General features: G+C 36.0%; 1 protein-coding gene across 5 annotated transcripts in view; it reads right to left on the bottom strand.

Moving 5' to 3' along the window:
• The window catches only part of LOC110465514 (unconventional myosin-Ia-like), a 77372-nt gene that overhangs the window by 29763 nt on the left and 35592 nt on the right, over positions 1 to 12017 (bottom strand). For all 5 annotated transcript variants that reach the window (XM_021521399.1, XM_021521403.1, XM_021521402.1 and 2 more), the window contains exons 4-5: positions 512 to 606; positions 67 to 171 (exon numbers count right to left, since the gene is read on the bottom strand). In XM_021521399.1, the coding sequence (XP_021377074.1) occupies positions 67 to 171; positions 512 to 606 (200 nt within the window). The remainder of the gene's footprint in view (positions 1 to 66; positions 172 to 511; positions 607 to 12017) is intronic.

Raw genomic sequence — 12017 nt, 5'->3', positions numbered from 1 at the left:
TCATGCCAAGAGGAATTAAAATAGAATGTAAAGGGAGATAACAAAAGAAGGGAAGTAACTGCTTACCCTCCAGTACTGGGTTAGACTGGAGCAGCTGTTCCTTGACCTGATCAATGTCACGACCCTTCCCAGACACTTTAGCAATGTAGTGCATGATCATCTTGCTGGCCTCTGCAAAAACACACACATACAATCATTTACTACATTCCAATTGTATATTTTTACTGTGAATTACTCTTTTTTTTTAAATAAGACTAGCAAACAAGTGGGTTTTTTTAATATTTGTTTAAAGAAAAGTATTTGTATGAATACAGCTAATGCAGTCACCTTACATATTAATTATATAACATTATTATTTGCATATTTATCAACTTTAAAACTGGGTATTTTTTTAATCACTTCCATCAATAATATTGTTTTGTTTGCACAATAAAATCCAAGCAGATATGTATATAATGTTCGATTAAATCATACTGATGACTTTGACTGTTTGTATATAAATACAGCTTACCAGTTTTACCAGCTCCACTCTCCCCAGATATGATGATACACTGGTCAAGATTTCGGTCACGCATTGACCGATACGCATCATCTGATATGGCATATCTGTAATGGAAAATATAAACTTAAGTCAGGAACAGAATCTGTAATATTCCTATATACATTTTACTTTTAAATTTTATACTAGGTATTTGTCATCTATTTATGCTGTATACATTCACCAAAGTTTTTTCTGATCTGTATGGACTGCAACGGAAGGGTTGTTACTCCTATTGTTATAAATCTCATTGTATGACTTTTAACTTGATAACACTGCAAACAGAGAGAGACAAGAGGTCCATATAACACTGAATCACCTCCACCCATGGAATCTCCAAACCAAATCAGGTTCCTACAACTATTGATATTACTTAAACCAGGGGTCACTTTAGACAGGTTGTCATAACTTCTGACATATACAGGGGTAATCTTAGACAGGTTCCTACAACTATTGATATTACTACAACTCCAGGTCACCTTCGAAAGGTTCTTGTATTATTATTACTACAACCAGGGGTCACCTTAAGCAGGTTCCAGTATTATTATTAATTCAACCAGGGGTCACCTTAAGCAGGTTCCAGTAGTATTATTACTACAACCAGGGGTCACCTTAAGCAGGTTCCAGTAGTATTATTACTACAACCAGGGGTCACCTTAAGCAGGTTCCAGTATTATTATTACTACAACCAGGGGTCACCTTAAGCAGGTTCCAGTATTATTATTACTACAACCAGGGGTCACCTTAAGCAGGTTCCAGTATTATTATTACTACAACCAGGGGTCACCTTAAGCAGGTTCCAGTATTATTATTACTACAACCAGGGGTCACCTTAAGCAGGTTCCAGTATTATTATTACTACAACCAGGGGTCACCTTAAGCAGGTTCCAGTATTATTATTACTACAACCAGGGGTCACCTTAAGCAGGTTCCAGTATTATTATTACTACAACCAGGGGGTCAACCTAGACAGGTTCTAGTACTATATGTATTGATATCACAATAACCAGGTTCACCTTAAAATATAAAGTTTTAGTAAAAATTATATAACAATGACCAGAGTCAGATTTGACATGTTTTAATACTACTGATAGTAGATATAGATATGTACCTAATGATGATATAACGTCTTCAAAAAAGAAACGGATCTTGCATTTTAGAGCACTTATGTTACACATTTGGTTAATTAAAACAGTTTCTTTTGATACAAAACAGATTTAGACACGGGAATCAGCTACGGAGGGCTGACACTTAGGGCCTTTTAATGAAGACTCCATGTAGATATAAATACCCTTTACGTCTTGTTTGTATATACTCAATCAGACACGGGCAGCAAAAACTGACAAATCACAGCTCAACATACTGATTTCACTGGTTATCCAAAGCATTCTTCAATTACTTGTTATTTTGAATATTTGCAAAGTAATTGTAAAGACTGAAAATCTACAGGATCCTTTCTCAATTTTATCAGACCTAATACCATGAACCATCCAAACAGTTATCTTAAAGTTAAAAAGTTTCCATAGCAACATATCTGTATGACACAAATAAAGTATATCTGTTCCAAATATATCTCAATTGAGTCATACATATGTACGTAAGACCAAATTGTAGACTGATAATGCAAGCACAGATAAAACATTAAATGTTATTTTTGGAATTTAAAACATGTAAACAAACACTACCACATTGCCAATTCTGTATTGAAGAACCTGCAAACAGTTTATTGCCCAACAATGTTTGTTCTCGAGTGAGCAGAAATCTGTCTACTGAAAAACCATAACAAAAAGAAATGTTACATAATGACTTTTATTTGTGAGGACATTGTATTCCGTCGTATATTTCATATGCAAGTATTCTCACTGTTTTGCTATCTAAATTTGTGTGATGTGAAAGATTATACTTAGAATTGGTGATGATCTGTAACTTCTACTCCCGACAATGAGTATCAATTAGAGGAACAGCAGCACTGACCTCAAGTGAGGAACTGATGAAGCAGGTGGACACCAATCAAACTGACCGCATACAAGATAAATGCGTGATTCTCAGAAATGTTCAGCTACAATCAATATGAAGCTATCAATCAAAGTCAAAGGGGGGCCCTTGTGATTATAGCTGCAGAAGTTCAGAAGAGCAGAAGTGTTCTAGGTTATGAGTAGTTGAGTTAGAGTTCCTAAAGGCCCCTCCCTAACTGCCCATCAGAACCTTATCTTTAGAATAATCTCCCCACTCTCATGCCCATAACATCTCTATTTCATCACTGTAGATATATATGATCATGAAATATGTACTTTTTTCTTGGTTTTAAATTGCTTAAGTATTTTACATAGTTTACTTAAAAGTAAACCATTTTCACAAGCATAAAAACACTATATATCAGATGACAGAAATGTTGAGCCAAATCCAACAGTCAATTACATAGGAGATGTCTTTTGAAACATTTGACAATCTGTGACCCCAAATGACCACCACCCTAGGCCTCATGCAACCCCTAGAGTGTCACTCCTTCTTGAATACAAGTTCTCATCCTCATTACCTATGGATGATTTGATGAAACGTTGGTGGCAATCAACCTGTAAGATTTAGAGAAGATGTCAGTTGAAAGTTTCTTACTTTGTAACCTGATAGGCTCCCACCCCACAACCGAAGATATATAATTGTTTATAGACAGACAATGCACGACAGATAACAGGCAAACATGGATGAAGGGCATGCAATCACAATAACAAAATCTGCTAATATTTCTGAGTAAGCAAAAAATAAAAGTAATTTGGAAATAGGAATTTCATAGATAGTATATACCTGGTATGTAGGATTAATGAAAGGTAAACAATGACAACATCCTGCTGCTTTCAAGACTTATAACTTGGTTAATGGGCTAAAATAGGATTTAATGGTGTGTTTAAGGGCAATCTAGTCACAAGATATACAACTCTCATAAATCATGAATCACACTCTGCCAACTTGTAGAGTCCTAAGAATGATGTCCATGTACCCGGTTAGTGTATCTACACTGCCGACTCCTTTATTCCTTATTATGAATCTTGTACATGGTAAGTATCCTATTTGCCGACTCCTCAATATTGAATATGGTAACTATCCTACACGTCTGATAGCTTGTTATTCCTTTACTGTTTTCTTACTGTCTGATATTTCTAGGGATGAATACAGGGTACTGACTTGGGTTCTCATGAAACCTTGAACTCTTGACCTCTAGTAAGAATAACAAATGTTACCTAATATATGCTTAACTTATTTTGAAAAAAATATTTTGGTAAGCATATCCTAAGTTACCCGTTGTTAACTAATTTTATATAACACTTATCATGAATTTTAACCCTATTTCATCTTAAATATCAAGCAGATGTCCAGTTCAATTATATCTTAATTAATCAAAGCAAAAATAGTTGGACACAAGATTAACTCATTTAATAATACAACTTTTAGTAAATGTCTGCTGTCATACTAGCTAGACCATCAATACAGTTTTGTATTAAAACAAACAATTGATGACTTGCCTAACTGGAAATGAAAACTTCCATATCATCGACATTTCTTACATCAATTTTGTAGGAAGTTTACCATACAGAATCATGTACTGAAAAATAGAATTTATGATCCATCCCTATTTAATGTTGTATGCCTAGCATGTCAAGAAAGAACCAAAATAGCTCTCCCTGATAAAGGGTTGAGGAATTCTACAGACCCTGCGGTATAATATTGGTAGTATTGATAACTCTACATAAACTGCCTGGTGGTGGGCGTCAACCATTATTCTTACTTGTTCCATCATCGTTACCAATTCTATCAGCCAATTCAGAAAACTGGGACAATTTTTTTATTGTAAAATTATATACAGGCCTAGCTTGACACTTGATTCCGAGACATTTTGGAATAATTTGTTTTTCTCAATAATATCAAAACTCATCCTCAACAGACCACCCGGCTATAACTACCACCTGTGTATATCACATGCTTTAACTACCACATGTTAATAACTACCACCTGGCTATATCTACCACTTGTCATATATCTACCACCTGTCTGTAACTACCACCTGTGTTTATCACATGCTTTAACTACCACATGCTTATAACTACCACCTGGCTATATCTACCACTTGTCATATATCTACCACCTGTCTGTAACTATCACCTGTGTTTATCACATGCTTATATAACTACCACATGTTTATAACTACCACCTAGCTATATATATCAACTGTCTATAATTTCCACCTGTCTAAATCTACCACCTCTCTATAACTTGCATCCGTGTATATCACCTGTCTACAACTACCACATGCTTATAACTACCACCTGGCTATATCTACCACATGCTTATAACTACCACCTGGCTATATCTACCACTTGTCTTATAGCTACCACCTTGCTATATCTACCATCTGCTCATATCTATCACCTGTCTATAACTACCGCATGCTTATACCTACCACCTACCTATAACTATCACATGCTTATATCTACCACTTGTCTATAACTGCCACCTGGTAACTTATAACTACCACATGATTATATCTACCACCTGTCTATACCACCTGTCTATAACTACCACAAGCTTATATCTACCACCTCTCTATAACTACCACATGATTATAACTGCCAAATGTCTATATCACCTGTATATAACTACCACCTGTATAATCTATTACCTGTCTATAGCTACCACCTGTATAATCTATCAACTGTCTATAGCTAACCCCTGTATAATCTATCACATGCTTATATATACCACTTGTCTATAACTGCCACCTTGTAACCTATAACTACCACATGCTCATATCTACCATCTGTCTATACCACCTGTCTATATATATATATACCACCTGTCTATAACTACCACATGCTTATATCTACCACCTACCTATAACTATCACATGCTTATAACTACCACTAGTCTATAACTGCCACCTCGTAACCTATAACTTTAACCACCTGCTCATATCAATCACCTGTCTATAACTACCACATGCTTATACCTACCGCCTACCTATAACTATCACATGCTTATATCTACCACCTGTCTATAACTACCACTTGTCTATACCACCTGTCTATAACTACCACTTGTCAATAACTGCCACCTCGTAACCTATAGCTATCACATGATTATAACTACCACTTGTCTATACCACCTGTCTATAGCTACCACCTGTATAATCTATCACCTGTATATAGTTACCACCTGTATAATCTATTACCTGTCTATATAGTCCACTAATAAATACAAGAATTCCACGGGAGTGGATGTGTCGCCTGCTCAGCCCTTTGAGTAAGAAAAGTCCTTTGGCTTGAGTTATCACGTAAACAAATATGCCAAAACGCGGAAAACACGGAAAGTTGAAACTCGTTAGAAAAACCCGAAATATATGTTAAACATTATTGCTTCTAGTTATAGCATTACTGTACAAAATTTGAAAGGAATTGATTAGAAAATAAAAAAAGGTTCTTGCATTTACTACATAATGCCCTTATTTGGCAACAAGCAAGACCAGCAAGTATGCTTAGCACTGCATGAAGTTTGAGTTTGATCGGCCCAAGGAAACTCAAGTTATCACACGAACACAGATTTTCTATTTATAGTAACAGTGACCTTGACCTTTGACCTTCGGACCTAAAATGCAATCCCAAGCAAGCGCTTTTGGTAAGGAAGCACTGCATGAAGTTTGAATTTGATCGGCTCAAGGAAACTCAAGTTATCGCACGAAAACAGATTTTCTATTTATAGTAACAGTGACCTTGACCTTTGACCTTCGGACCTGAAAAGCAATCCCAAGCAAGCACTTTTGGTAAGGAAGCACTGAATGAAGTTTGTGTTTGATCGGCCCAAGGAAACTCAAGTTATCGCATTACAACCTCTGTGCGGACGACGACGCAGACGCCGACATAGCAATACCTATTATGATAATGATAATAAAAATCTCAGTATTACAGCATAATACACTTGAGCATACATTCATACCTAATCTCTTTATTGAAAAGGTGTTATTGTGACAGTGTAAAATTACACATTTCTTGTACACAATTTCATGTTTGCAATTTTTGTTGTCGAAATTTTCCTGTGTATTGCCGGTTTTATAACTTTAATTCTTTAATGACCATGGGTTCTATTATTCTATTTCAGATTCTCATTTGTTTCTTCATTAGACTGATCACAGCATCAATGATATACCAGTGATCCTGGAGTGTAGGACAAACTAAACCTGGTTTTGAGAGATGCAGGTTGATGGAGATTATATACTGTCTAGATGTGATAGGTATCTAAAACAAAGGTCAGTGATGAAGTATCTGAAACATACACAACATTACACTGATAACTGAAACCAGAACTACCTGGTTATACAGGAATTCACTAAAGGACTACAATAAAATAATGCCCCAAATTGTTTAAGATTTGTTTGAAAAAAAGATAAATTTTGTTTACAAAAGCCACTGTAAAAGTACTACTCAACATAACCTGCTAACATGTTATGCATGGTAATAAGGGTTAACATTGACTTTTCCAACCCTGGTCGCTGTTTGAAGGACATGTGTTCTTTATCACTAACATATAGCTAATGTAGATGTTGTCTGAATCTTCAGGCAAGTCACCTGTACATTCTGATGTACCTGGAAACCTATCACAGCATAACAATCTGGTCTCATGAAACCCCTAGAAATAAAATGAACAATCCTGTCTCATGAAACCTCTAGAAACAAAATGAACAATCCTGTCTCATGAAACCCCTAGAAATAAAATGAACAATCCTGTCTCATGAAACCTCTAGAAACAAAATGAACAATCCTGTTTCATGAAATCCCTAGAAACAAAAAAGTCCTCAATAAAGAAAACGATTATTAGTAATAGCAAATAGACATTTAACAGCAATTGTATAAAATTCCATAACATTCATTTTTGTATTCAGTTATGTTGCAAAGCTATACTACAGTTGTGGGACCGCACAACGCACCAAAAATGGCGTGCGCACACCGTGCATACATCGTTCACACACCGTCCGCACATCGTCCACACATGGTGCGCACAACTGTGCGATTTAGCAATCGTTCGCCCCGTTGTGCGCTTCTCTCCGCACAACTGTGCGATTTGGTATCGTTTGTAGATCAAAATTACGGAATGACAAAAATACGGAAGGCTTGTATGCGATAATGTACACTGTGTATATATCTGTAATTTCTCATCCCAATAATCAAGATTATACAATTTCACAATGCGTATTACACAGTATTACAGTGACCGTTAGGCTGTCAAGAAAGGGTTTGGCTCCAAGGTAACAGAACAGGTAAATAACAATTTTATGAGTGTCCGGAGTTTTACCTGACCAGTGCCTGACACACAGAGCTGATATGCGATACCGTTTGACCGTAATAAAAAGGATTTGTTATTTGCATTCGTTTACCTATATATAGCTCCCCTTCACCTGGATTTTCACACCCCCGGCCTTACCCGACGAGTTACGTAAATGCCCCAGGCGGGGAGAAAACTACGGTCCAGGTACATGTACACAATGGTTATGTTTACCTGTATACGGGGTTGTGTTGTAATTTTACATGTGTCGATTAAGTTTGTTTAAAAACACAGAAAACACAATTCCTAAATATAAGAATTTATAGACAGAAAGATAAGTTTATAGATGTTGCTAGAATATAGAAACATACGTAAACATCAAGTTTATATGTTTAACAAGAAACCGTATAAATTGTTAAGGCATTCCTCAATTTACACCAACCACGATTGTTATCGCACAACGTCCGTCCATCGTGCGCACATATGTGCGCAAGCAATGATCGTTCAGCTTTTTATCGTTCGCCCATCGTGCACACACCGTTCACACACCGTGCACACATCGTGCGCACACCGCACATCGTGTAACGTTGTGCGATCCCACAACTGTAGTAGCCTTAAGTATCAGCACATGGATCAGCAAGACGCCAGAGCAGCAAAATGATTTATAACTATGCCATATAATTGTGACAAAATGGTTTTATCTCCTTCCATTTTAACTAGCCAGTTACATTTCAGTGTTCTAATTAAGAGGACGGGAAATATAAATAATATTGCATTAACACCTTAACAATCAACTCAACCTTCAAAATTTTAAGATTAAATTTATTTTTAAAAATCAATCTTTCCCTAAATGTTGTTAGTGCTACAGTTGACACAGGTAGGCTTTTTCTTGTTTCAGCAGACAGGATGTCCGTCTACCTTATAACATCCCTTTTAGACAGTGCGACATACCCGGACAGTGGGGCTCGCCCACCCCGTATCAAACGGAAGGAAGGAGATGGATAAGCTCTGGGCCTAATATTGACACTGAAGCAATTACTTCTCTATATCTAGTCTTATATACCTAGCAAACACAGCGCAGTCAAAGCCTGGTGTGCTTACAATGGTGCCACAAAGTTACTGTCTGATACTCTGTAGTTTAGGTGATCTTTTACACGACATTTACATTGACCAACTATCTTCTATCTTCCTAAAATCTGCCTTTATACATTGTGTTATTGATCAAATGAAATTGCATTGAAAATATTTGTGAAAAAATATTTTCTCTTTTATCACCTGTTTCTACAGTATGGGCCGTTACTTCATGTTTTAGTCTCGCCATATTACCACAACATTCAAACTATAGTCTGGTTTAGAACTGCATTAAGTTAGGAAAGCAACTGAATCCTCATTCTGAATACTATTTTAACATAATAACAGCAAGAATGATTTTAACAGAATTCTTAGCTGTGACTTGTGACTCTATGTACTACAGGTACTGGTGTATCAAGCTTGCGGTATTTGAGGAGTCGGTCTATTTCAGTGATCGTAGTAAGGATATGTGTATTATCATAAACACAGGGATGATAAAGGGACATGGTGTCATCAGATCTACATCAATCAGGGGGGAAAGTGGCCTGACCCTGCTAAACAAATACCAAACCAGCTAAAGTTAGACCTCCTAATCCGGGTAAGTCACAACAACACAGTTCACTCATGGACAGGTAAGGTCTCCGAATTCCTAAAGTATTCAATATGAGTAAATCCATCACAAATTCTGCTGATTCCAAATTTTCTCCAATAACTAAAGCGTAAGTAGATTTGCACCAGTTTCTGGATATGTATACAACTTTTCCAACTACATTAGTTAGGAATCTCTGTCACACCATGGAAATAGATTAGAGAATTCCACTTTAGTGTTACATACTACTGTAACTTCCCTCTTATATTGTGGAGCAACCTTACAGTGATCACAGGTCCAGGGTCCAAATCCTGGTCCTTGCCCATGCATTGCAATTATTTTACTTTTTTAATCAATCAATTTTTCTTGAAAGTTTCTCTGAGGTTTAGGTTTCTTTTTAGAAATGTCATGACTTCCTTTTTTGGCAGTGGTACGAGAACACCTAACTGTGACCTGAACCATTCAACTAACAAGAATTCCTCAAAAGAACATATCCTATGAGAATACTCTGAACATAAGTTGGAATCATTCCATAATATTTACAAAAGATTTTTGGGAGGTCACTCAATACAACACGCAACAGAACTGTATAGAGCTTTCAGACCACACAATAATAAACATCCGGCTTGTATTCACTTGTGATACGTATAATCAGCAACTGTTCCCTGGTATTCCTGGAGAGATATATAAATGATTTTGTGTTGACCTTTAAACAATATGGAGACATCCCGCTATCTCTGATGGTAGCGGAGTATATGTTTACAAACATATGAGGATGACTAAACTGATCACATGATTTTTTAGCTAGATCAACTTTCAGTCTTACATTTTATCACACAGCAAGTTTTATAACCCTGACAGTTCATATATCTTGGGTTTTTTTCTCTAGAGAAATATATGACCGACCTGGTGCACCGAGTTATCCTACATACAGGTGCACGAGTTATCCTACATACAGGTGCCCGAGTTATCCTACATACAGGTGCACAAGTTATCCTACATACAGGTGCACAAGTTATCCTACATACCAAGCCGAGTCCCTGTATCCTTCAACATCTCAGACACAAAATGTTTTCATGTGAATTAAAGTGAAGGTGAGAAACGGTTACCACCCATTGTAAATTACCTAAAGTTCACTATATATAACACCACTATCTCTATAATGAATAGTACCTATTCTGTAGGTACTCTGATATAATATATTTACCTATGGTTGGGAGAATACTCCTGTTCTTGGGCATTTTCAAAACTTGATTTTAATAGTTAAAAAAAACTAACAATGTAATAATTATGCAATTTTTCAAAGGATATGTGTTCCAATACTTGTGACTCTTTTTGACAAATTTGTGTTAAAATGTATCGTAGGAAAATATTACAAAGTTACCTCCCTTTGAGAGTGTTCAATCTCCACTAACAGTTAATTAATATTTTGTCATTTTCTTAAAAAATGAAGTTTTTTAGTATTTTTCTGTTGATTATCATAGTATTTTTTGCAGATAAGCAAAATAAGGTATGCATTATAAAATAATATATATATAAAATGTATAATCAGAGTTATCCTCTTGAAGTAGCAGCAATTACCATCAAGTCACCCAAGTCTAATGTTTTCTATACTAAAGACATAATATATTTTTGCAAACAGGACCATCAAATTAATTTCCAAAGGTGTTTTTTTATCACATTACATGTAATACATGACATAGTGCACACTGGACATTTATATTTCTGTTCTTACAGACATGTTTCCTGAAGTGTGTCGGTAAATAAAAGTTTACACACTTAACATTAACATCTAGACCTGTGTTCCTTCCTACCACAAACCTGAGAACAAAACCCATTTACATCAGAAACAATGCTATCCTTGTTTATAAGGCTGAACTCACTTTGGCCTACATTGTCACAGCCCCATGCATGTTAACAAATAAAACTGTCTTAGGCTGAATAAATGGTAAAATTGTGTTTCTCTGTTTAGTTCAATAAATATGGCCTTAATGGACATTCAGAAGTTTATCAATTATAAAATAAATATGACATATTTCCTCCAGTTTGAACATTTCAAAGCAAATAACTGGAGAAGTTTGTCAAATAAAAAGGATGATTTAACTTGAATCTGTCTCAAAACAGTGTTATACATTGATAATATAATATTATTATATCTAAAAGAACATTAAGTTTAAGTAACCATGATATTAAATAATCTGGAAACTTATTACACTGCGGTGCACCTAGCTACTTGTGTATGAGAGGAGATGGGGGTACATTCTCTGATACAGAGCCATCTGCTAATTAAGCTCCATGTATGTGTTTGTTTACAACAAATTACCGAAAACCGGAACTAAAGCCTGCCTTGGCCTTGTCTGTAATGATATATGAACAGAGCCTTATCAGAAACTGCAGACCACTACATTTCCTCAGGAGACAAATAGGAGGTGACAAACAAATTAACTCGAGGCAGCAGCTAGCACAAATCTACCACCTGATGAAAGGTTCGGAGAGTCAGTGAAGTAAAGATGA

The sequence above is a fragment of the Mizuhopecten yessoensis genome, unplaced genomic scaffold, assembly GCF_002113885.1.
Source record: "Mizuhopecten yessoensis strain PY_sf001 unplaced genomic scaffold, ASM211388v2 scaffold11085, whole genome shotgun sequence".
NCBI classification, from domain to species: domain Eukaryota; kingdom Metazoa; phylum Mollusca; class Bivalvia; order Pectinida; family Pectinidae; genus Mizuhopecten; species Mizuhopecten yessoensis.
Note: the sequence above shows the minus strand (reverse complement) of the source record. Positions and strands in the feature narration are given on the sequence as shown.